The sequence below is a fragment of the Euphorbia lathyris genome, chromosome 2 (assembly GCF_963576675.1).
Source record: "Euphorbia lathyris chromosome 2, ddEupLath1.1, whole genome shotgun sequence".
In the NCBI taxonomy this organism is placed as follows: Eukaryota; Viridiplantae; Streptophyta; class Magnoliopsida; order Malpighiales; family Euphorbiaceae; genus Euphorbia; species Euphorbia lathyris.
In genome coordinates, this window is record NC_088911.1 from 108,858,681 (window position 1) to 108,886,127 (window position 27,447).

The following is a 27,447-nucleotide window of genomic DNA, read 5'->3' on the forward strand; positions in this document are numbered from 1 at the left end:
CTGAGGACCAAAGCTTATAACCCCAAGGAGCTATCTCTCTAGCCTTGGCTCCAACCCACTTGGTTTCTTGTAGGCACATTATATTTATTCTCATCCTCTTCATAACATCTACAATTTCAGCTAATCTTCCTTGTCAAAGAACCTATGTTCCATGTCCCAAAGCGTAACCTACTACCCTTACCCCTACCCCTACCATTACCGTGGACTAGCTTATTTACCCGCAACCCTTGCATATTTGACACCACCCCCGGGTCCTGGGGTGGCGCGTCGCTTCAGGGCGACGACCTAGCAACCCTTGCACATTTATCACTACACCCGGGTCTAGGAAGTGCAGCGCGTCGCTGAGTAAGGAACGCCCCAACGGTATTTATAGTATGGTTCATGTCATAAGATGTGGCTAAGTTTTACGCTGGCCGCCACAAACCTACCGCAACCCTCCTCCTTTGTCCGGACTTAGGACCGGCTATAAAGGCCACCGCCTTACTCCAATGCAATATACTCATTCAAACACCCTCCACCGCCTTAAAGCACCTCTCCTTTAACCCTCCACCTCGTTAAAGCACCTCTCCTTTAAGATGCTCTAATGGTTCTTCTTGTTCAAGAAACGTTAAGGTCCCAGCCGTTTGTGCAGAGAACGTTTATAGCACAAAAAAATTGTGCTCAAAATAAATAGAAGCCTATGATGTGGAATACAAGTGTCGGGATTTGTGAGGAAGGTACGAAGGCCAATACCTTCCTAGAGAAAGAGATAAAAATAGCCTGTCAATTTTTAGGTTAAATGACACGTGAGCAAACTTTAGAAGGATTCCTACTTCATATTACTAGGAATTATGCTAATACAAAAACTATGGAGATCTTTTCTTTATCCACTAAGAATGCAAGTGCTTCTGTCAAAATTCTACTGCTACTCACAGGTGTTAGTGAGTAATATTGCACTGAACACAAGAAACATACACACTCTATACAGTTCCTTTCAAGTGATCATATGTAGCAGGAACCTCATCAAAATCTACTCTCTTCCTCGCTGTTATTTATCAGATCAGATATTACATTAACAAGCTAATTGATCTCTGTAAGAAGAGATCTCTTCAAAGATAGGAAGCCTCCTTGATCTATATGGTGTCCATTGACTCATCAGCTGGTCTAGCCCTTCAACAAAAGCATCTTCTATACTTATTTCTGATGGTTTCTTAGCTACCTTTGCCGATCGGCATGCCGCTAAATCATGTAGAAGCTCCTCTGCTCGGTTTATGGTCTTGGTGTCATCGGATCCTGAAATCTTGCCCTGAAATACTTCATCAAGGACTAAATGTGCCTCCGTGTATCGAGTTTGCTTGATAAGGCACAAGCACAAGTTGCAAGCCTTGTTAGCATCAGGATCTATTGACTGAGCCTTCCGGTATACAACCTCTGCTGCTAAGTAGCTTCCTTGTTGCATATATGCCCAACCCAAATTTCCCTATCCATAAGAAATTAGCTCACTATCAAAGACAGCTAAAAAGGAATATAACAAACACATATAATAAGGATGACTACAGCTGCTGAGGACCAGCATATAACATTTATAGAAGTCTAATACAAAGAAGAAATAAGAATAGTTTAGTACCAGTATCCTAGAAGTTTCCTGCTTGACAGTGACTTGGAATTTTCGCCCATGAGAGCGTGCTGTCTTTGTAGGTTTCCCGTTGAAGGCTTCTCCTTCATATATCATCCGAAGCTTCTGCTTCAATAACTCTATCTGCTCCTCAATTCTCCCACATTTCTGCCAAAGTTTATCACAATTAATCCTGAAACTCGTAAACAGATAATATGGGAATGAACTCAATTTTTCCAGGATTCTGCAAAAATTAACTGGCAGTGCAAGATCAGTGCATTACGCCATCAAAAGTGCAATCAATTGTTAGTATTCAATGTTGCCGCAGGCAAAAATTTATCATGGTAACAATAACTTTTTGCATTATGAGGCCAGATAAATATAACTGACTTATATCAATTCTCAAACAGCTTGCTACTCGAACTTCTAGTCAAATAATCAATTAGTCGTCCTATATGTGTACCTTATACAGATCAATGAGGACGTTATCTAATGATTCTTGCGCTTGCTTGGAGCATCTATGCCTAAAAGATTGTATAGCTTCTATTGCTTCCTCTGCTCTATCCTGCTGTTTCATAACAACTGCCATGTCTTTGAGGGCACTGTCTACTCTATCTCCAGCGTTTATTGCCTTCCAAAACAGCACTATTGCTGCATCTGCATCCTTTTGAACTAGCTGCATTTTAATAGAGAAGACATAAATTAATATAAAACAAGTAAAATGTAATGGGAAAAAAATTAAAACAGGGCTGAAGTTCTACCAACTGATGTTGCAAGCGAGCACTAGGGGAAGAAGAACCAAAAATATAAAGTACCTTGAAAGCCTTACAAACTAAACTTGCACAAATTGCTCAATTGCTTAATATGCATAATCCCAAAAGCAATATGATCAAGCGAAATTGTAAGTTCACTTTTAATACAAAATACACACACTTTTAATTATTGGTGGTTGTCTTATATGCCAAGAGCCTTGGGGCGGTGGATCACATTTTGGAGATTCTTAAACCGGATTGAATAGCTGGATAAAAAGATGCAAAGTTGGATTGGAATTGGCTAGGAATGATTATATTGTTGACATTAAATAGAATTCTGAATATTTTTAAGTTTCTGGATGAACTGAACCAAACATGCTGGATCGAATGTTCAAATAAAAAGTTTGATAATTGAATTACTTTCATTAGGTAAATTCTAGAAATTTTCAAATTCCAAAATTGAACCTAATCAATTTCGCCCCTAATCGGCCTATATGGTCCCAGAGCTAAAACATCCAGGTAGTTTCAAATTTTCATTTCTCATGATTGATTTTCATTGTGGAGCTACATAAAAGACATATTAGAAGTTCAGACGCATAGTCCACAGAAGGTTTCAGAAAAAGCAAAAGATTCCTAAAACGTTATTATAATTGTAGGGTAGCGAAAAAAATGTGGGATTCCAGAAACAAATAACTTAAGCAACCCGCCAAAACAGAGGAAGAACAATCTGTCAGTCAACCGTTCGGATCAAGTGCATAAGTCCCGCTCAACAGATGTGGAGCCCACTAAATGAACGGCTTAAAATCATTTCCATACAAGAAGCCACTGTAATTAATGGCGAAAAAAAAGAAAAAAAAAAGGATAATATAACCTGACTGTCACTATTCATAGCAAATCGCTAATTCCAACGCGGCTACTGTTTGTTTCCCGAGAAACTGCTTCGGGATAAATTTCCACGGGAAAAAATACCTATTTCCAGACTAAACACTGCAGACATTGATGAATGTAAGGAGCCTTTGGATACCTAATCAGAAATTGCTTTCCATAGTAATAAACAAATTAAGAATTGAAACGCCCCAGCGAAAATCACATGTTACTTAGTCCATCACATTAAACACTAAATCAATTGAGCTAAAATAAGGATCCAATAACAGGTGAATTCAAAAAAGCTACAACATCACACCATGAAACTGTAAACATTTAACCCAGCTCTAATATACCTAAATTAAGAGTGTGAAAACTGATGAATTAGGCATATATAGGTAAGCTAATTAACAGGACAAAACAACGGAGAAATGGATAGATGATATCTATATACCTGAACATGCTTAGCTCTAACATAAGGGCTATCACCAGGAGGAAGCTTATGAACAACATGGTAAGAAGGATCTTGATGATTCATCTCTCCTTTTCTTGGACTCATCTCTTATCTTCTCTATTTCTCCGTGCACAGACGACAATTGAATCTCGGCCTTTCCGGCGCTATAGAATAGAACCTTTGTTTGATTAAGTATGGAGTGAAACTGAGAACTGAAAATGGAGATTTGGAAGAGATTTGAAAGCGTTTACATATCCTGATATAGTTGAGGAGGGAGGAGGAAACATGAATGAATATAGCCTTGAAAACGTCTAGGTTCCTTTCTTCCTTATCGGGGTACATGGTGCTTCTCGATTATGCCACCTGTCATTTGTTTATTTATTAGTAGACGAGGAGGGCCATGGTTTCTGTTTCTTCGTTGGGATTTTAAATTTCTGCTTTCCGCTGCCGGATAAGTTTTACTCTACGATGCATAGTTTTCGAAGGCACTATAATTGTATCTCTAATAAACCAATAAAAATTTCATAAATTGGATAGATTTTACTCCAATTATAAAACATAAATATTTTTATCATCATTCTATAGTAAATATATATCAATTCATTCGAAATTTTTTTTATATTTTTTATAATTTAATAAAAGAATTGAAAATTAATATTTACAAATTCGGTAAATTTTTTTATCCAATTTGATAGTATATTTTTATTTTTATTTTTATTTTTTTTTCACATCTCGACATATATTTGTAACTTGTAACTGATAAAATGACGCACGTGTGAAGTATAGATAACAAGACTAATGACTGAAAAGACAGTTTGATAAATTATTTCTCAAATTTATCAAATTTATCAACGTTAAGGGTAAAATTGCTTTTGGCTTTCAACGTTAGAGATAAAATTGCACCATTTTAGACGTTAAGGGGTATATTGATAAAATATCAATTAATGTACAATGATTGAATCAAAACATCAAATATTAAGGATCCAAAAAACTTCTCTAAAAAGACAAATATTATGGAAACAAAAAAAATCTGAAAAATAAAAAAATTGAATCTTAAATTTAAATATTATAAATGTTGATGATAAGGAATATGTAAAAAGCCCAATAAACCTACCTCAAACATCTCGAGCTAACCAGTCCATTAATATAGCTCAGCTCCATACTGATGGAACATCTCTAATATATAAAGACCCTTAATCTTTAACAGAAAGTTCTGCATATTTATTTTTTCTCTACTTAAGACTATCTTTTTTAGAATGATTACTAACTTGTGTATCAGAGTATTTTCAGAGACTTCCACGCAGGTAAAGTTTGATCTCTGAAGTGTCCTTGCAGATTCTTGTACCTCTATCATTTGGTGTGATGAGCGTGGAGCACAAACGATCTTCGGATCCTCAAAGATCTCTACCCGAAATGATCGACTAATAAATCAAAACTCCCATCAAGGAGATGCTCTCCGCAATTGCTGGGACTTTTAATCCTAGGCAGGAGGAGCCTTCCTTGAGCCCCGGTAGGAATGCCGTTGAACATGACCTTTCTGCTTGCAAATTTGGAGCCTGATGAGGAAGAGGCTAGCACCACCGTGCAATTGGTCAACATGATCTGGAGTTTCCAAACAATGCAGGTTGTGCAGAACGCAACACAAACGAAGATAATCGAGCAGCGGCAAGACCTGCAGGAGGAGAACGCCAAAATTTGAGAATTCCTCAAGAACCAGGCTTCAATAAGGGAACAAGCTTCGACCCTGATACTCTATATCCCAACACACCCGATAGTCCTCGCCCAGATCTCATTAGAGCCTTCACCTCTCACAACACTATCCGTTGGCCCGACATCTTTGACTTTGGCATTGCAAGAGGTCGAGGATCTGTTGGAATCCAAAATACAGCGATTCCTATACAAGAGTGCCTTGGGCAGCGTAATAGGGGGCAACATAACTTCGAGCAAAACCCCTCTAGTTCATCGAATCATCGACACCCGATTCTCTAGGACTGGAAGGCTCCCCGACTCACTTTCTACTCGGGCACTGGAGATCCTAATGATCACGTGGCCTCATTCAAGAGCACTATCAACTTGTACTCAAAGGATGAGGGCATAATGTGCAAATTATTCCCCTAACCCTCTCAACTAGCGCTCAGGAATGGTATCGAGGCCTGGCGCTCGAATCAATTGACTCGTTCAATCTATTAAAAGACCTTTTCCTGTCTCGATTCGCGATAGCCACCAAGGTCAGAAAGATAAGCTTAGACCTCAATAACCTTTGGCAACGCCCCACCGAGCCACTCAAGAATTTCCTCTCAAGGTTCCATCACCTGGCCTCTCAGGTCAAGAGCCTTAACTTGGAAATCGCGCATGAGGCTTTGGAAAAGGGAACCTCATGCGAACCCCTCAAACAAACAAAAATGCTTCAGGAAACTGCCGCGGTCCTTCGAGGAGCTTATGATTAAGGCACATACTTTTGTCCGATACAACGATTGCGACTGCCCGACGGGATACGAAGAGTCCTTAAGGACAAGGCCAACGAGGAGAAAGGAAAGCAGCTCGCGGAGCCTAGAGATTCAGGGAGAAGCAAAAAAGGATAAAACACTAATACCTTATCAACCGCGACGGGAGACATACCACACAGACCCCATATCCGCAACCAAACTAGACCGATCAGCAGGTCGAGAAGTTCACTATTCTTAGCGGGCCATTCCCTTTCCGCCACCGCAAGATCAAACAAGGCACGGTTATCCACTAGAGAAGGGGTCAAAGCCGCACAAGGAGCAATACTATAAGTATCATAAGTTCTGAATACATTCAACCGAGAACTACAATCGGCTGTAAAAGGAGATTGACAAACTCTTTGATCAAGGTGCCGCCACCCAGGATGACACGACTATTAAACACGACCTCGAACCCAGCACCAGGAAAGCAAGAGACCTAGGTACCAAGAAGAAATCCAAGTGATCCGGGAAGGAGCACTTGTCCATGGCGGAGCATCAACCTCCAACGGAAAGTGAAAGATAACAAACAAAGCACTCATAGTGCAACCTCCACTGCTCACCCCACATTCGGAGGCTTTGGTAGTCACTTTAGCAATTACTAACTTCAACATCCACAAGATCCTAGTGGATACCGTCAGCTCGGTCAGCTTGCTAATTTGGAAGGTCCGAGAGGCCATGAAATGTAATACTAGTGAATTTCAAGAAGGAAACTTCCCTTTCATTGGACAGTCACCTCAAAACAAAAAATTATAATTACGAAGAATTAAAGTACATAATTCTGGGAATTCAATCCCCTCCTCGCTGGTTGGTCCTACTTTCCAAACATACTTAACTAGCACCCCCATAATTTTGGCGCAAAGAGTGGCATAAACAATGAACACGAGGACCGTGAGAATATACTGTACCCCAACTTCCTCAAGCTACAGACAAATGGAGTCTCTCTTCGTTCCAAGTCTAGCTACGTGGTCCACCAACGTCCACAACCTCTCCCTCGCTTTTTAAAATCCCACAACCAACCATTTCTATTCCTAAATTTCCCAATTGTAAGAGTATAACACACACAGCACTCCCCCCTCTGTTATTCACTTCTTCCACATCCACTAGCTTCACTCGCTCTTTGTCCTATTCCGCCATGGACGCAGCCCCGCAGCTCGTCTACGGTGGAATCGAGCCTCGTCGCTTTTCTTTACCTACTAGTTACTCATCGCCGACCAGAATTACAGTTCGGAAACGAATCAACCGCGTATTCGCCGTCGCAACTGAGCCTAAACCTGCACAAACAGGTCCGTCTTCTGATGATAGTAATGGTTCATCCAGGTCGCCTTCTTCTAAAAATGTTAACGGTGTTTCATCGAGACCTATGCCGTTGAAATCAGTCAACGGATCTTCCACAGTAAGCGTTGACTATGAGTGCGTCTTAACTTTGTTAGAATAATCAAATTCTTGTTTGGTTATATGAAAATATGAAGGATTAGATACTGATTGATGTTTTTTTTTTATTTTTTTTATTTTTTTTTATAATTTAGTTGATTTGAATAATAATTTGGAGTTATTGGTTACTTGATGTTTTGAGCAGAGGATTGGAGATGTTTCCAAGGAAATTAAAAGGGTGAGGGCACAGATGGAAGAAAATGAAGATATAGCAATACTTATGAGAGGATTGCGAGGCCAAAATCTAAGAGATGAACAATTTGCTGACAACAATATTAAGCTTCGACTAGTTGAGGTATTGTGAGTTTGTAATTTCATATGCTTAATGAAACGTATGAACTCTTATTCTGGGCATATGAATGTATTTTTTTTTTGGATAGAATTTTCTGCTTATTAAAATTCCCTAGTATTACTGTTTTGAAACTATTTGCATCTACTTTAAAGCTGTATTCCAAATTTCCAAAGTTTTGAAATGTACTGTGACGTTAATCAGAGATTTTGTCATTTTTGTTTAAACTTTAATTGTTCTCTTCTGCTTTTCCTTTGATAAATGGTTCAGATTTAGGGTTCTAAGGTTCTAGTTTCTGACTTGTATCCTCTTCCATTGCTGGTTGCTAATTGTATATGTAGCTTTAATCTTTTGCAGATAGGTTTTATTTGTTGTCTTGTGTTTTTGCAGGTAGATGAGAGCAGTGAGTTTTTACCAATGGTCTATGATCCTGATACCATTTCAGCTTATTGGGGAAAACGGCCACGTGCTGTTGCAACTAGAATTGTCCAGTTACTCTCTGTTGCTGGGGGTTTTCTTTCACGTATTGCTTTGGATATTATAAACAAGAAGGTCAAAGAGGTGAATATCTAGTCCCTGCTCAGTTTGTTATCTATTTGTTCTATCTGTTTTATAGATGAGGAGCACCTCCTTTTATTGGTCTCTTTGTGCATGTAGGTATTGCATGCATGTTGATTGCTGAACTGAGTGTGTATTTATGTATATGCAATCAATTTTCTATACTTTTTTTTGGAGTTGGCGCCATTTGATTAAATTAAACTATAAAAGGATGGATGTATTGTAGCATATGTTAAATGGGGTAATATGGTGTATGGCATAGCTTGATGCTCATCATTGGTTTATTATCTAAATGTTTTAGTTATTGGAATGTCTGATTTATTGTTTGAGCTTTGGTGATAGAAGCAGTCCTTTTTAAGTGCTTTTAAATTGGAATCAGGAACTTGAGCATGAACAGAGGGAAAAAAAAAGAGAATCATATCTCATGTTAAATACTAAACTTCTTTTGTAACTTTTGTGTGGAAAGTATAAGCTCATATCTCATGTTAAATACTAAACTTCTTTTGTAACTTTTGTGTGGAAAGTATAAGCTCACCTGGGGGATGTTAAGTGTGTAAGGAAGGTTGATATTTGCTTGTAAGGGTTTAATAATCTTCTATTGCAGTTCTTGAGGAACATGATTGTTTTCAACCAAATACATAGAGTGATGTGCATCTTTCTTGCAGAAGCATATTCCTTTACTTTTTAAATAGCAGTAATTTCCTGGAAAAGACTGCAGAATTTTGTTTCTGCAATCTCTTTAAAAAAGTGTAGGATTTAAATATCGTAGAAGTTATTTCTTACCTCTGTGAGAAAGATGGTCACCTTCTTTAAAACAAGCATACGCAGTGATATCTTTTGTTCTTGTAATATATGAAATGGTAATTAACTCTCTTTTTTGTCACATATCCGCAATCAGAATGAAGTTGCTAGAGCCATTGAAATAAGGGAGATCGTAACCTCTTTGGGTCCAGCTTATATAAAACTTGGTCAGGCTCTAAGCATTCGACCAGATATACTGTCACCTGCTGCAATGACTGAGCTACAAAAGCTATGTGACAAGGTAAATTCAATTTTCACTTTCGTTCCGTTGTAATTGTACATATAAACAAAAGCTCTTTTCACCTTTCCACCCTGAAGAAACAAAATTAGAATTTAATAATACCGTAACTCTCATGGTAACGGATGCTTGAGAAATTAATGCCCTATCATACTGAAATGAATGTCATTCATCATCTAAAATTTGAATGAAGTCATTGTCTAAACATGATGGTGCATGAAAGCCTTAACGTTATGAAGGGACGAGAATAAAAAAAGGGCGGCCCGGTCGCATTACGCGTCCCCGCTGAGCGAGGGTCCGGGGAGGGGTCCCACCACAAGGGTGTATTGGGGGCAAGCCTTCCCTTGCCAATTTAATTGGTAAGAGGCCGCTCCTAAGACTCGAACCCGTGACCTCTGGTCACACGGCAACAACGTTTTACCGTTGCGCCAAGGCTCGCCCTCTATGAAGGGACGAGAATAATTAGATAATATCATTAGTTAAAGTTTCAGTGTTGGTTGATATTCTAATACTATGTTTCAGAAAGAAAATATTATATGCTACATTTGTTGAGCCTGTGAAGACTTGATAATTCGTTAACTTTTATTGATTTTTATTTTTTTATTTTTTTTTTCTCTCAAAAGCTTGATTTTGAATGAGTGTATACTTCATTATTCCTTACTTTTGTTTAGGATTTGGAACTCAATCTTTTCTGTTGCGTTCTACATCATGTTTAACATTGGGGATTATCATGCACTGCTCCTAATAAGATGTAACAAATCATAAAATGCATATGCAGCTTGGTCTATTTTATTGCTCTCCCAGAAAACCATTTCGGTCCTCTATTTCTTGCAGGAACTTTCTAGTTTTCTTTCACTGTGTTGCATAAATTGATTAATGTCACTATGCTTTTAACAATTTCCTGGTTAAGATGGCATCCTACTTTTTAAGTTTCTTCCCCATTGAAGTCATTCATTAGAGTGACATATTTCCTCACATATATTTAAACATAATTTTGTTCTTAAGAGATTTAGTTTAAGATGCTTCCTATCATTTTTATTCTATTATTATTATTATTATTATTATTATAATTGTTTTGTTGAAAGCAACTGTGATCTTATTAAAGAAACGGCATCTTAAAAACGAAGTCCTCAATAGTTTGACCAAATAAACCAGTGTTAACTCATCTCCTGCCTTTTTATCTCCCCTATACGTCAGTTTGTGTTTAAGATTTAAGCTATTCTGTAGAAACTTAGTCTTATCCTTTCTCTTAGTCCCAATTTCCAAATTTATTGGTAATCCTAGTAGCCATATATTCATCATTAATATGCTAAGTGGATATTGCTTAATCTTAGTCAGTACCAGATAGAAGGTAGGTTACTTACTTTATGGCTGATTTTTCTGTTTGGTGATGTATGAAGGTTCCTTCATTTCCGGATGATATGGCGATGGCTCTCATTGAAGAGGAGCTTGGTCAGCCATGGCAGGAGATTTATTCTGAACTTTCTACTTCGCCAATTGCTGCTGGTATCTTCATCTTCTTTTTTCGTTGTAGTTTGTGAAGTTAAATACTCCCACAACATTTACCGTTGTAGTATTTCTATTGCAGCATCTCTTGGACAGGTATATAAGGGTCGGCTAAAGGAGAATGGGGATTTGGTGGCCGTCAAAGTACAAAGGCCATTTGTTCTTGAAACTGTAACAGTTGATCTGTTCGTTATACGGAATTTGGGTTTGGTCCTCCGTAAGTTTCCTCAGGTAATGTTTCTTCAAAGCTCACTGAATGCTGTTCATCGTCTATGCTAGGAACAATAATGCTCTAATTCCTTCCTTCCCCTTGTTTTCTCTCCAGATCTCTATCGATGTTGTTGGATTGGTTGATGAATGGGCTGCTCGATTTTTTGAAGAACTAGATTATATTAATGAAGGAGAAAATGGAACCCTGTTTGCTGAAATGATGAGGAAGGACCTGCCACAAGTGAGTCTATAGCATCCAAGTCCCAACTATCTCTTATTTCTTATCCTGTCATTTGATGAATTGTTTTTTATCTGAAATATTTACTTAGCAAACTCAGCATTGCACCTCTAATTTGCTTGACTACTAATGTACCAAAAGAGAAACCAAGGAGGCATTGATTTAGTGGCATTCTCATCATGATTCCCACATGATTCATACTCCCTCCGTATTTTTATCGTATGACTTTTAAGTATTATCAATTTGCTCATTTTTATATGACGTTTTATATTACCTATGCACTTTTGATAAAAAAATAATCTCAAATTTTCCCTTATTTAAACTAAGAGAGAGGTTTTAATATTTATACTAGTGCAAATCATCCTATAATTAAGCCATAATAATTTTGAAAAAAGAGAATTTTGGCATGGAAAGTAGAATTTCATGAGAGAAGTATTGAAAGTAAATCAGTCATTTTTGTATTCTAAGCAATACTTCATTGGTCATGATGATAACTTTAAACGACATATGAAAGAGAATGGAGGAGTATATCACAAAGCATAGAGACAGAAGCTGTGTTAATTGAAAGGGCATTAACACCATGGGTTTGCCTAGTCTTGGATATTCAGTGAAATCTCATTGCTTTTTGGGGTGAACTACTCTTTATAACATGGGACCCGAAATGCTTGATTGTAAATTATCTATTAATGCTGTTACTTTGGTCCGAATGTATGCTTGAATTCTCAGTTGTCTGTAATGCTGCTGAGTGATGACATTGCTAGCTGTTAACTGTTTTGTACCATCTGATGGTAGTGGAACTGCAAATGGCTTTCATTTTTAAGTCACTATTTATGATAGCTCACCAAAATAATTTCCAGTAGCTGGAATTTTCTTATTTTCTTTTCTCAATAATGCCACAGATTTTACATGACACCATACTTACATTGTCTTGCAGGTTGTTGTACCAAAGACATATGAAAAGTATACTTCAAGAAAGGTTCTTACTACGCAATGGGTTGATGGAGAAAAGCTCTCACAAAGTACAGAAAGTGATGTTGGAGAATTGGTCAATGTGGGAGTCATATGCTACTTGAAGCAGGTAGTGCTGCATTGACATCAAATATAATGTGCACCCATTTGAAGCATAATTGAATTCATGTGCTTGATTCCTCTTTTATCGCTGTATGTTAGGCAAACTTTTCTCTCATTTTTGTTAATTTGCATGGAAGTGGAATCTGTTTTTCCTTTCTGGTTAACCGTATTGCATGGGGTCTGGCTTCTTGGTAACAGAAGTTACGGATGGTTAACATCAATAAATAAATATTGAAAATTTGAGAGGACAGTAGGTTGGCATGCTGCTAGTATGAAACCACTATGTTATGAATTGCTTTGCAATCTGTTAATATATCGGTGTTCCAATGGACATTAGAGGAAAAAAAAATATTCAATAGTTTGGATTTGTCTTTTTTCAATTGTTTTCAAGCATGTAGTCACAACTGGGGGATGGATAAATTAGCAAACGGTAACTGCATGATCTGATTTTCAATGGATTTTAATTGCAGTTGCTTGATACTGGATTTTTCCATGCTGATCCTCACCCTGGGAACATGATCCGCACACCAGATGGGAAGCTAGCTATACTTGACTTTGGTAACAATCTACTTCATAAGCGTATATGGTGAAAGATCATCTTTCAACATGGTTAGCTGCATCATATGCGTACTTTGTTCAAATTTTTCCTCTCTGACTAATGTTCTTGAATTATTATGTGCTTTTCCTCTTTTATTTCTTAATAGTGCTGTGGAACTGGTTTTTCTTCTCCTTTTTTCTACCTGTTTCCTTTTTTGATTATTAATACTGTAATTCTACTTCTCCATTCTTGGTGTTAAATGCCTGTTAATTTTATCACAATTTCTCATACAGAATCAAGCTATTTTTCTATCTGGTTGAATGTATTAATATTGATAGACTTGTATTTTGATTGCTTAATGCTGATAATCCAGAATTTTTGACACTTCATTGAGAGCTCTTGTGATACCTTAATGATATAAAGTATTCATCTGATTGTGGTGATATCTCTCATGTCCATTTGTTTCTTGTCTTCCTATGGGTTCATCATCTAGTTTATGTTCTTGATATCGTTCTATTCTTGAATGAATTGTTTGGGAGATAAAGAGAACTTCACAACCAAATGACATTCATATGATTTGCTGTTTCTGGAATTACTTGTTTCGAATGTGACTTATGCGAAAAGACTTTCCTTGAAATTCTCGAATTACTTCCATATGATGAGAGAAACCATTATATTTTTCATCTCCTTATGTATACGAGGCATCTCAATTATGGCAATGATGTTGCTAAAGGTTACAGCTTATGTCTTCTGATTTTATGGTCTTTTTCTTTCTTTGACTTTTACTGGCTTGGATCCTCAAACAATTCTGTATTAATTGTTTCTTCTCTACTATCCATGATAACCAAATCATATCGATCCTGAAGCTTTTTTTTTTTTTTGGTGCTGTGACAGGCCTAGTTACAAAATTAACAGATGATCAGAAATATGGAATGATTGAAGCTATTTCCCATCTCATACACCGGGATTATTCTGCTATTGTCAAAGATTTTGTTAAACTTGGTTTCATTTCCGAAGGAGTTAATTTGGAACCTATCTTGCCAGTCCTGGCTAAAGTTTTTGATCAAGCACTTGAAGGTGGAGGAGCAAAAAATCTAAATTTTCAGGAGCTAGCATCAGATTTGGCGCAAATAACATTCGATTATCCATTTAGGATACCCCCTTATTTTGCTCTCATTATTAGGGCAATTGGCGTTCTGGAAGGTATAGCTTTAGTGGGCAATCCTGATTTTGCTATTGTTGATGAGGCTTATCCTTATATTGCACAGGTGAGTTCTGCGCTAGTGAATGGTAGCAATTTCAACATTTTCTAACCTGCTCATAGCATTGATATCTAATTGATAGTTCAACTTTCTTTTCCATGTGCGGTAGCATGAAACATCGTTCTTCAAGCTACAATAGTAGATTTCTAGAATAGAGCTACAAAGTTGAACTATGTGCTTTGCTTTTGTAAAAGATTTAAAGAGAAGTCTCCACATACATACACAGACACAGATTATGAATTTATTGTGCTTGAACTGATTTCTGAATTATCCATGTTGAATTATTAGTTATAGATAATAAATATCATTTTAACTAGGAAATTTCATTGTCATTAGCATTTTCCAAAACTTGAAGTTTCCTCTTGCAAATCATCATCAGAAATGCAATTATATCATTTATCTTAATTTAGACACGTGATCACACTTGTGACCAATATCTAGGTGTGTATATTAAGATGATAGTTTGTGATAAAAAAAAAAAATTCCGGTTCTAGGTTTATATATTGCTCCATTAGACTATAATGACTGACTTAATTGAGCCTCGGCATATTTTGTGCTTTGTCCAAAATGTCTAATTCAAGGTTCTTATATATTGCTTCACTTTCTTCTCTCAGAGGCTTCTTACAGATGAATCTCCTCGTCTAAGGAATGCCTTGCGATATACAATTTATGGAAGATCTGGTGTTTTTGATGCTGAAAGATTCATTGATGTAATGCAAGCCTTCGAGAGTTTCACTGCAGCAGCAAAAAGTGGAGGTGGAGAAAGTTTGAATGGGGGTATGGCTGAGCTAGGCATTCTGCAAACTCAAACAAGTCCTCCTGTCTTCAATTTTAGTACAGCTCAACCAACAAACCCAGTTCAAACAAGGGCAGCATTGTCATTTCTGCTTTCTGAGAAGGGCAACTTTTTTCGAGAATTTCTTCTTGATGAGGTATCTCCACTAGCAGCATTTGCTTTTTTACTTTAATTTCTGAGGATATTTGAATTTTTCCTCTGAATATTGCTTATTCTGAGGATATATTCAAAGGTAGTAGTTAAAAAAACTTTTCCACAGTAACGCTATTTTTAACTGTGTCACAGTATGTACAAAACCGGTATTTCACTGGTTTATGTAAAGAACCCAGTGATCCAATCACCGGGTTCAGTACAAATACAAATGTTTGATGTCATCTTCTGACACTTACACTGAACCTGGTGATTGAGTTTGAAACCGATGTTTTAAACACCGGTTTCATATGGCATTAGGTCTATAAATTATTTAACCGCACCTGAGGAAAAACCCCTCTATATTTTCACCAGAACAAAAGGGTCAAAGTTTTTCCCCTGTGCAGATTGTGAAGGGTATTGATGCAGTTACAAGGGAACAGCTGGTACAAATACTGGCTGTACTTGGAATACAAAATGCTACCCCGGTTTTCAGCATGGTACCTGGGCCCTTCAGGCCCTCAGCATTTCTACCAACAATAACAGAAGAGGACAAGGTTATCTTGAATAATGTTCAGAAAGTTGTTGAGTTTTTAACTGCTGGAAGTTCAATATCAAGAGCATCAAATCAGGTATTTATATTTCACGTGTAAATACAAATTGTTTATGATAGGGCTAATTAGTTAACTAATTTTGCTGTTTGGGTTGCTCATATTTTGCATTCTCTCCCCAAAAATAGTCCACGTTTCTAGTTTGGTTTGCTCCAAATTATAGTCCATGTTCTATTTGTTAATGGAATTTCAACACGAGATAAAATAAGCATGTGTTCTACACACTTTAAGTCAAGGGGCATCCGTGTGCGGGTGTATGCCATGATAATAATAAAAGCTATTCTTGGGCAATTGATTAATAGTTACCCAATATAAGTAGGAAAATATTTGGAAATTATTAGTTGTCTTAAAAGTAAATATGCTTGCTTTCTAATATTTGTTTCATTTTGTTTGGGGGGAAGCAACAGGATAGCAATGTTGTTCAGATTGTCCAAGAATTTCTTCCAATTTTGCCCGGCATCTCAGCCACAATACTTCCTGAGGTGGTCAGACGGCTTACATCTCGTATAGCAGCACGTATAATCAGAGATGCATTTTTGTAAATACTCATTTTGTCATAACACCACTAAGTAGCCATAGAATTGTTAATAGATTATGTACACAGCCAAACAACAGCTATAAGCATTTCTTTGTACATTTGAGATAAAAAAAAATGAAGCAAAGCATACCTAAATTAATCACAAAAATCAATTAAATGTTATTCTGAATCAAGGAAGGACAAGGGTGGAGGTAGGATGAAGTCACCTCTATGGTCTTTTTTTCTTTTTCTAAATTTCATCTCCTCTCAAATTGGACGGGGAAATGGTGTATTTTGGATGACCGAATATTTTTTACTTTTTCCTTATGTACTTCTTCCTTTTGTCAATAATATTATATTTCTGTCAAAAAAAAAAAAAAAAAAAAAAATTCTCGAGCGAGACCATACTATTAATCTCTTGATGAATGGTCACTGTGAAAGTAAACTCAGTTAATAATAACAATTTTTTTTATATGTGATAAAAATAAAGAAACTATAAAATCTTAATTCGCATTAAAAAAAAACAAAATAACACTCTTTTAAATAAATTAAAATAAATGTTTATAACTAATTAATTTGACAAACAAAAATTAATTTGGTGTCTGCAGCTCATTTGGTATTTTTCCAGAGATGATTTCTACTTGTTTAAATCCAGTAACCATTTGCTTGAAGATACACGAATGAGGAACCTAACTAGTGTCCATTTTCAGAATATTAAGTTTGAAACAGATGCCAAAGGGATGGTAGATTGCATTTTAACAAAGGTCCATGATATTAATAAATTCAGGATTTTTATAGAAGAAATTCGAGATTTATTACTTATTCCATCCAGATTGTTTTGTAGCTTTTGTCCCTAAATTAACGAACAATGTGACCCATTAAATGATTCGTTATTTCTGTTCCAATATTAATTTCCTTAGTGATAATATTGTTGCTCTTAATTATTTAGATGATGCTCTTTGACAATATTTCCATTTCTTAATAATATTTGGTTTGTTTCCCAAAAAAAAATAATAATAATAATTTGGCAAAACAAATTTAACGTGACAAATAATAATATGTTAAAACAGATTGTTTTTTGTCTTTTTTTATTAATAAAAGTACAAGTGGTACATTTAATCAATATTTCAACTTTTCTTTTATAGCTTACTTTCATCAGAAATTTTCACTTACCTTCTATCCTTCCTACCAAACACAGTTTAAATGCGTCACCACATCAACAGTCTATTTCCACAGTACAGAGCAGCAAACGTAAATGCAGTATATTTTGGCTTCTTTTCGACAATGATAAGATATCAATAATGTTTTTCCTTGACTGTAGTAATTCCACTGCATCCATTTTTATTTTTGATTAGTAGGCCGAACGATCATGCATGCACATGGTGTATTAACTAACTGTTGATTTTTCTTACTGTACAAGCTGTGTGGGCAAAAAGGTTGATTTATTTTAACATACAAATTTAGAGGATCCAGAATGGACAGGACAGGACAGGACAACATTCTATCTATCTATCAAGAAAAGAGGGAAAGCCTCTGCTCTCCTGAAGCAAATGCGATGATGGTCCTCTTAAGGGGTGAAATGTGGTGTGCTCCATGAAATGCAGCAGCTCTAAGTATATTTAGAGGCCCAAAATCAACTGAATATGCCTTCTGGAAACCATCTAAAACTGCCATCATCCCCACATTTGCTGGTTTCCTCACTGCTTCATACTTCTTCAGTAGTGATAACTGCAAATATCCACCCATCAGTATTTCAGTGTTGGATCCAAATAGTGGTGTCAAAATGGATTATCATGCAAGAGTAGTGTTGTGTAATTTATATATTCCACGTGATTGGGTAGGTTACACTCATGGTCTCTGAACTTTGCATTTACTTTTATTACGACCCTGAACTTCAAAACCGGACATTATAACTCCTGAACTTTGCACTGTACTAGTATAATGATCCCTTCTATTGTTGACCAAGACGATCACTCCAATAGTAGGTAACTCTCCATTGTAGAGCTGATGAACATGATATTCTAGAAAACCTTAATTCTTAAACTTTTTAGTTTTAAGGTAATTTAGGTGTTGTTTGGTTAGGAAAGAGAGACTGGTTGTTTAGAGAATCTGAAAATAGTGATATGGAAAATTCAAAATGGTTGCTCTATAGAAAATGTGGTTTTAAACAACCGTGATTCTTGAACTTTTCTATTTTGATATCAACATGAATTAATCAAGGACGATAATGTTAGTGAACTGCCGAGACTATAATGTCTGATTTTGAACTTCAAAGGCCATACTGGAAGTAAGGATAAAGTTCATGAACCATGGGTATACTTTATCTCATAATTATATATGATATAAATGACACAAAAATGATAATAATGCGTTCTTTAAATTGTGTTGTCATGTGCTAGATTCAAAGCACTCTTATAATGCAGCCATAAAAAAATCCATTCCAATGAATTAGATCCATAGAAATGAGTTAGGCTTTGTGCCCAAGTAACATCAGAGCATCATTTTGCACATTGCAAAAAGCATCTTGAGGGCACCTTCATCATTCTGTTTTTGGTGGATTAAACTACTAATCTTTTATTTCAATACACCAAACCCCAGATCATTACTTATTGATCACATTAAGCCTCTACGTAAACATATAATTCAGTTAAAAGAGCTTTACTTCTTTCATTTGTGTCTGAAATTGTATTTTTCTTGTTCGCAAAGGTTCTTACAGTTTCTCTATAGGCATATCACACGTAAAAAATAAATAAAAAAAACTGCTTTGGAATTGTTAAAAATGCTAAATTTCGAATGTAGATGGAATGAATAACACTATATTGACCGCGTTTTATACTAAAATTGGCTAGTCTGATAATAAGGGGTCAATGTGAAAAAAAACAAAAAAATCAGTGGCTTAATATGTTGAAACAAAAGATCAAGGGTTTAATCCACCAAATTCAGAATGATTAAAAAGTCTCAGGATGCTTTTTTCCCTTTCCACATTGCCACATCTATTGGCATCATGGTATAGGGAGCTGATCTGCCTGCTCATCTCATCATTCGTTAGAAATTTATTGAATGGAACGTATTAACTTGTAGTCATAATTCTTTAATCAAGTCATCTGAACTAAGTGCTATCGAAGATTAAAACAGATACAGAAAAATTTTAAACATTCGTGTATCAAGTACATAAGGTCACCTAGCTGAAAAGATGTCTTTATTACTTATCTATATTGAGCTTTTTTTTCCCAAAAAAATACATCAGACCCATATTTTTGGCCAAATAATCTGATTAGCCTCCTGAACTTTGGAAATGTCTCATTAACCCCCTAAACTTTCTCAAAGTGACATGATTAACTTTCCAAGTCCTAAGTGACACAACAAAATGGAAATTTGGATAAGTTGAAGTCAGTATCACATTAAGCAAGTTCAAGGGGCCAATTGATGACTTTAAGCAAGTCCAGAGGGCTAATAGGTCACGTTAAGCAAGTTCAAAGGGCCAATACGTCAATTTAAGCAAATTCAGGGATTAATAAACATCTCCAAAGTTCAGGGGTCAATCGGATTATTTGACTAAGTATAGGGCCTTGATGTATTAAGCCACAAAAAAAAAAAAAAAAAAAAAAAAGAATTTATGCCCATGGCAACCAATGACCTTATTCGGCCTAATACATCTCTAGCCTCTTATACTTGTCTAGAAAAGTCAACCGTGCCCTATACTTTGCAAACATCCTATTTACCCCTAAACTTGCTTAAAATGACCTATTGATCCCCTTAAATCTTGGTGGCAGAGTAAGAAGAGATTTTGGACAAGTTAGAGTGAAAACATTCTATGCAAGTTCAGGGGGCCAAAGATCACAATAAGCAAGTTTAGGGAGCCGATAAGTTACTTTCAAGAGTCAATAGATCATTTCAAACAAGTTCAGAAGGTAAATAAGACGTTTTTAAATGTAGGGAGATAGTTGATTTTCCTTGTGTCCAGGGGGCAGAGATATATATTAAGCCGATCAAAATCTAATGAAGATATTTAGAAGAGAACGTACCTCTCCAATGTCTGTTCCTAATGCGATACCCTCAGCAATTATTCTTGACAGGGTAAAAGCATCTTCAAAACCCAAGTTAACTCCTTGTCCTGCTAAAGGATGAACTGTGTGTGCCGCATCACCAATCAGAACAACACGTTTGGACGCATAGTTTTTAGCATGCATCAAAGACAACGGAAATGCCATCCTAGTGGAACCCAACTTTACCACTTTTGGGGGGATTTCAAAAGATTCATTACCCGATACTGCAAAATTTCCCCCAAGCCATGAAAACATGTTACCAGTATCCAATAGACTTGACTTTGGATGAGGGCCATATCCATAATCTAGTGCATGGTTTACAGCTTTCACAAAATCATCCTCATTCATTGATTTAAAATCTGATGCTTCACTTGGATTCATTGTCCAAACAATATTGCTAAACTTATCCCCTATCGGCAGAAGTGCAATTGGACCTGCTGGAAGAAACCGTTGCCATGCGCACTGATTTTCTACAGAATGTTCTACAGTGCAGATGACTGCATTTTGTGAGTAGTTCCATCCAGTTGTCTTAAATCCAGCTAATTCTCTAACTTGTGACTTGCCACCATCAGATCCAACCTGTCAACATTATTTATCAAATAGAGATAGGTTCGGATTTGCGTTATTTTCGAAGGGGTTGTCCATCAGCATACAAATTAATTACCACCAACTTTGCATAAAGGTTGTTGCCATCACTCAGTCCCAGCTTTGCTAAGCGTCCATTGTTGTACAATGCTTCATTTGATAATTTACTGTCCACTACCGCAGAAGAAGAGCTTTGGTGTATGGACATTGAAGTTAATCTAGATGGATAGATCATTTTTTGGAACTCTGTATCCTGTAGGATAAAACTCCTTCACTTCAGTTCAGGAATTGTGAGGAAAAAAAAAAGAAGTGAATAAAAAGACTTCTACAGTACGGGGAGGTTTGGGTTGGTACTGATGCACCAGCAAGAAAATTAGTATAATCCAAGCATCCATTATAAAATATTATACACCAGAAAGAAAACCAAGAAGTGCAAGCGAAATACAATAGTCAGATCATTATATTATCTTTAACCACCCATAGATTATCATCTAGCTAGCCAGAAGGCTAAATTTAATAAGCCTTACATAAGCACCTCAGATATTTGATGCTACATTTTATAGCATTTTATGACAGAACTATTTTACCCAGAAAGTTTTCAAGACAGAATTTATGAATTCCCAGGGAGAGTCTTGAGTTATCGTCCAGCAAAAGAGCTTGACCACGTAATTATATTTGTAGGCTGAGTCCCTCGGAGAGGGCCAGCTCTGTGGGAAAAATGGAAATCCATAAAATGTACTTTAACAACCTAATGGTTGAAATTGAATTGAAGACTTCTCAATCCAAGGTTTGAAAATGAAGTCTAATTTATGATTGTAATATTAAAATAAAAGACTTACAAAAATTCCTCAACAAATTTAGAAAGTGTATTCAACACATTTTGATCCAATTTAGATACCTCTTCAAACAGCCTGATATCTTGTATAATTCTTTTCAAGTTGTGTTGTGTTATACAACTCAACCAAATGGAAGCAGTATGCATTAATAAAAAGAAGCAAGAAAAATATGACTAAGAACAGAAACTTGTCACACGGAAACATAGTACTCAAAATATTTCATGCGTGACACCAACACCCTCATTCAAATTACAAAACTGATTACTGAATCGAAGAAATAAAGCAGTGGAGATAAGTTCATAAAATAGGAATGTACTCTATAAAAGACAGCTTATTCCACAACCTTTAATAGTTTCATCAAATAAAACATAGACAGTTTAACCAAGTAGAATACCTGAACACGAGAGAACAATGAACTATGAAGCACCTTATTCTCCACAACGCAACTGGATCATGAGTCCACATAAACATTATTGACCATAAGCGACAAATGCACCATGAAAATTGTTTTGTTATCTCTTCTACTGTGCTTACCCTAAAATATCTTTATTGGCATCTTTTGCATTGTATCTTGTATATCCTAAGCCAGTGTAATCCCAAACCTACAAGAAAACAGTATGTAAATGACAAAGTAACCGAACCTTATATTCTTACTCAACACAATGGTCACATTTTAATGATATGTCATATGTAGCTTGGTGGTGAAGAACTGCAAGTCAAGTAAAGAAAATCATAAGATACAATCAGTACAACATATATCTGATGTTCCAAATTCTTGCTGTTTGATGATCCCCCGCTTTGGGAACTATGCCTTGCGTTGTTCACACCACTTCTTACAAATCTCCATTTTGTTTGATGTTATGTGTCATTATTTTCTTTTGGCCTTGCAATTTTAGATTACCATCATACATTTATAAATTTTATTATAAGAATTACAAGACTACAAAGCTTTATGTGCTTTAAGAATGCATTGAAGTCTTAACATAGGTTTGAATATACAAGACTAGATACATCAACAAGTCATTCCATTCAATAAGTCAATGCAAGTAAAAAGTTTAAAAACAAAAAAGAACTAACTTGAACATAGCAATAATGTGAACTAAACGGTTGTTAGCAGTACCTGCATCTTGTCAAAATATGCATGTCGATGTTGTTGAACATAATGCCAAGCACCAATATCTGCAACATCATCAAATCCCAGAAGTATCTTAAGTTAAATCTCATTCCCACGACAAGATATGCTTGACATTTCAAACCTTATGCACAAGGACTTGTAGGTAACAATTTAACCAGATGTTAAAAGCTGTCATAAAGAACTTATGCCCAGGCATGTTAATGGTTTTTCCCGATCTGGCGAATAAAATAACATATGCAAGGTGAAAAAGGGTCTCCGCGAAAAGCTATCTTGAAATTCCAACATGATTGTTAAATTTAGATGCCTCAAACAAAAACGTCAATCAGATGACAATAGACCACATTTGTGAATTTAAATTCTGAGTAGTGGCAGTAGCAACATGGTGAATGACAAATAATAATACCTTTAAAATGAGATATAGTTGCTGGTGTGACTGTACTGACCCTTGCATCAGGAGGCTCCTCTTTCCTGATACTTAATTTACTAGCCAAAGCAGGATTGCTGTCAATGATGGCAACTTTCAAATGCTTTGTCAATGGAGTGGTTGCTGCAACCACAAAGTTAACATGGTGAGTACCAAATTTGATTCCATCCATCGATGAGAATATGCCAGATGAGTTTATTTATACTAAAACGCGAAAATAGTATGAATCTTGTTTATTTTCCCACCTTTCACTCAATAAGTAAAGTGGAAATAAAAAAAATGTTTTACTTTAATGTAGACAAACGGTGCAGTATTAGAGAGAGAGAGAGAGAGCATACCAAGGGAACAAGCTAGGGCCATGCCAACCATTCCGCCTCCAACAATAGCAATGTCGTATGGGTGTGCTGTATGATCAAAATTCTGCTTGTCCTCATGTTCCTATAATGTCAAAAGCATAACACATAAATGAAAGGATATATTATTCCATTTTAAACAACCTGAAAATCCTCAGGCACCTGAATGTAAAACACAATCAGTAAGTATTTGGAAATGATAAAAAGCTCTAGCAACTTCCAAAAAACCTGGTAGAACTATAAAAAGTAGCTAAAATATGACAAAATTCACCAAATTATAGCATTTCCATCAAGCAGGAGAGAAAATACATTAACTAAAATCAAGTAGCAATTCTAGCCAACATGCAATTAAATCCACTTTTATGATTATAATCAACAACTAAATATTTCCTTGTACCCATTAGCATATAACTAAATGGCCATTGACAAAGCCGTTTAGTAGTAAAAGATAAATTCAAAGTTACGATACAACAGATGTTATAAAAAAAAAGGATTGCATAATTATATATTTATTAGCATCTATTACCGTAATCTCATACTCAATTTAATCTAACGTCATAATATGCAAGGATAAGCTCTGCCAACGCAAGGAAGCAAAAAAGCTCTTGAAAACAGATAAAATGAATAAGAGAAATCACAAGTAGTTTCATTACTTGATTGATGATGGAGCTAGAGCTACAGCTAGTAGCATGAGCATTTTCAGCTACGCCACTACAAAAGTTCTTCCGAGGAACTTTCAAATGATAATAATTAGTAGCAGCGGCAAGTTTCCTGACGATCGCTCTGAAATGGTTTAAACGGAAATCAGGAAAAATGGATATAAACAGCTAGAGAGACGCTAAATTAGCGCTCAAGTATCAGAATTTGAAAGGCATACCTGTTCATTCTTACAAGTGCCGGAGTGCGGTGACAGTAATTTCTGGCGAAGAACTGGAACGGCTTAAACACTCGCTATGAACAAGCCATCAACACTGAAGAAATCTGGGCTGAGCCAATTCTGCCAATTGGGCTTTTAGGTATCATCTTTTACTTTTAGGGCCAAGGGCAAACAATTACCTTTGATTGACCTTGACAGGCAAATGTGTCTATTAAAAGTCCAGGTTACCTTTTTCAGAAAAAAAAATGTCCAGGTTACCAAAGATTAATTATACTTTTTATTAAATAATATTGACAATTTATACAAATATTCTTATCCTTCAACTCTTTTTGACAATTTGTTATAAATTATGTCTATTAAGATTTTGTTTTGGTAGAAACATGTTAATGAAGGATATACTTGATTCTGCTTGATAAACTTACACCTTTTGTATATTAAAAATAAAATTTAACTTCTTTATTTGAGTTTTTTTATAGGTCTTTTTTATTTGAGTTAGATGCATTTTTCTGCGTTTGAGGTAAATAGAAAAAAAGAATGAGAATCTATTTCTTCCAAAAGAAATTGAGAATAATTTTCAAAGCAACTCCATTTAATATTTTGATTTATAACATTTGCATGACGATAGGTTTCATACTTATGAGAAATTGTTCCGTTTTATTCAATTTTCATGAACATTCTCATTACCTTTCTTATAATCAATTACCATTTAAATATTTCATCGCTTTAGCTTCCAATCCATCTATTAAATGGAGTAGATATCTATATATCCAAAACCCCTACATTTATTTTCTTCGGATATATCTATCTTGATATGTTCGGATTTTATTTTATTAGCTATCATACATTAATCTCAATCTCAATGGTTGAAATTTCACGATTATTATTTTCTTTCTACTATTTTTTTTATTATTATTTGCACTTAGACCTCCTAAAAAAGCTTTCTACTTCCAATTTTTTTCATGACTCAATTAGTTGAAGTTTTGATTTGGTGATTTTAAAAATTCTGTTTATACATTGGAGATTGAAGATGTTAAAGAAAGTGAATTTGACAAATGGAGATTGAAGATGTTGAAGAAGTTAAGGATGGTTACAAATGGAGGCCTCAAAATTGTTTTTGAGGCTTCTATCATAACCATAATTAGAATGAGTTATAAATATGGCTATTCAGGGAGAGTGTTTAGCCTCTATTTACAAAACAGTACAATCTTAAGCTAAACAATTATGAGATGCGATTTCAAGTCTCGTTAATGGAAGATAACATTTTTCCATTAACATAAGATGCAATTTCAAACCTTATTAGGTAGTAAGAATGCTAAGGTGAAATATTAAGTTCAAAATTGCAATTTTTGTGCATAGAAGCTAAGTTTATTCTTCCCCATAACTATAAGAATAAATTTACGTGGATTACTAAACCTAGCCACCATTTCTCACCCCTAGCCCTATGAAAAGACGAAATTACCCTTTCAACAAATTCACTCATCTTCTCAAATTTTCAAATCCTCTCAAAAACACAAAAAACACAAAACTCTCCAAAATCTAATCCGGAATAATTTGGTAAAGAAAAAACATGGGAAATGACTAATGATACATAATTTTGTTCAAAAATATGTTTTATTTACGATTGTTATAAGTAAAATCGAATGATTTTTTAAAAATCAAATTTTCGGTGTCGGGCATGTGAAGAATATGCCTCCACCACAGGTGGGACGTATGAACATCACACCCCACCATAGGTGGAGGCATATGAACAATATGCTTCCACCTATGGTGGGGCGTGATGTTCATACGCCCCACCTGTGGTGGAGGCATATTGTTCATATGCCTCCACCTATGGTGGGGCGTGATGTTCATACGCCCCACCTGTGGTGGAGGTATATTCTTCACATGCCTACGTGAGAATTTTTTTTTTCTAATTTTACATTTTAATTATTATTATTCTAAACAATTATAAATACTATAATTATTCTAACAAATTGTAAATATTATTTTGAGATTAATATTTATAAATTCGGTGAATTTTTTAAATTTTTTACTCTAATTTGTACAAAAGACAGTATATTTTTAATATTTTTTTTCTTATTTCTTTCACATCCCAACATATGTTTGTGGTTTGTTACTGATAAAATAACGCATGTGTGAAGTGTAGATGATAAGATTCATGACCGAGAAAATAGTTTGATGAATTATTTCTCAAATTGACCCAATTTATCAACGTTAGGGGTAAAATTGCTCTTGGCTTCCAACATTAGGGATACTTTTTTTTTTCTAATTTTACATTTTAATTATTATTATTCTAAACAATTATAAATACTATAATTATTCTAACAAATTTTAAATATTATTTGGAGATTAATATTTATAAATTCAGTGAATTTTTTAAATTTTTTACTTTAATTCGTACAAAAGACAGTATATTTTAATATTTTTTCTTTTATTTTTTCACATCCCGACATATGTTTGTGATTTGTTACTGATAAAATAACGCATGTGTGAAGTGTAGATGACAAGATTCATGACCGAGAAAATAGTTTGATGAATTATTTCTCAAATTGACCCAATTTATCAATATTAGAGGTAAAATTGCTCTTGGCTTCCAACATTAGGGATAAAATTGTACCATTTTAGACGTTAGGGGTAAAATTGCTCCTGACCCAAAATGTTAAGGGTATTTTTGCACCTTAACCCTAAAAATAATAAGTTCTAAATAATTCTAAATATTAAAAAATTACAACAAGTCAATTTGTCCGGTTCCATGGAATAATAATAATTAAAATATAAAATTGGAAAAATAAATTCACACGTGAGCATGTGAACATTCTTTCTTAAATCTATCACACATCGATTCA

General features: G+C 35.5%; 3 protein-coding genes across 5 annotated transcripts; 1 reads left to right on the forward strand and 2 right to left on the reverse strand.

Moving 5' to 3' along the window:
* Positions 1–999: 999 nt before the first annotated feature.
* On the reverse strand, positions 1,000–4,012 carry LOC136219390 (protein SULFUR DEFICIENCY-INDUCED 1-like). The gene is made up of 4 exons (XM_066006786.1): positions 3,665–4,012; positions 2,058–2,270; positions 1,607–1,762; positions 1,000–1,459 (listed from the first exon to the last, which is right to left on the reverse strand). Exons 1-4 carry the CDS (start codon positions 3,767–3,769, stop codon positions 1,052–1,054), a joined length of 882 nt encoding a protein of 293 aa, XP_065862858.1. The 5' UTR covers positions 3,770–4,012; the 3' UTR covers positions 1,000–1,051.
* A 2,946-nt stretch (positions 4,013–6,958) lies between these two features.
* On the forward strand, positions 6,959–16,676 carry LOC136219392 (uncharacterized). Of its 3 annotated transcripts, none has more exons than XM_066006787.1 (13): positions 6,959–7,543; positions 7,727–7,876; positions 8,261–8,431; positions 9,327–9,470; positions 10,868–10,973; positions 11,056–11,204; positions 11,299–11,424; positions 12,356–12,499; positions 12,963–13,050; positions 13,925–14,298; positions 14,907–15,224; positions 15,625–15,849; positions 16,230–16,676. In XM_066006787.1, exons 1-13 carry the CDS (start codon positions 7,283–7,285, stop codon positions 16,368–16,370), a joined length of 2,397 nt encoding a protein of 798 aa, XP_065862859.1. In that variant the 5' UTR covers positions 6,959–7,282; the 3' UTR covers positions 16,371–16,676. The 3 variants fall into 3 exon arrangements, with proteins under 3 accessions (XP_065862859.1, XP_065862860.1, XP_065862861.1); XM_066006788.1 differs by having other exon boundaries at positions 6,961–7,543; positions 16,236–16,676; XM_066006789.1 differs by having other exon boundaries at positions 7,421–7,560.
* A 1,056-nt stretch (positions 16,677–17,732) lies between these two features.
* LOC136219393 (uncharacterized) lies at positions 17,733–24,758 on the reverse strand. Its single transcript, XM_066006790.1, has 10 exons — positions 24,602–24,758; positions 24,378–24,507; positions 23,710–23,809; positions 23,351–23,494; positions 22,933–22,991; positions 22,347–22,414; positions 22,207–22,258; positions 21,056–21,229; positions 20,371–20,970; positions 17,733–18,073 (listed from the first exon to the last, which is right to left on the reverse strand). The coding sequence occupies exons 1-10, from the start codon at positions 24,607–24,609 to the stop codon at positions 17,858–17,860; spliced, it is 1,551 nt and encodes a 516-aa protein (XP_065862862.1). The 5' UTR covers positions 24,610–24,758; the 3' UTR covers positions 17,733–17,857.
* Between the last annotated feature and the right edge of the window lie 2,689 nt (positions 24,759–27,447).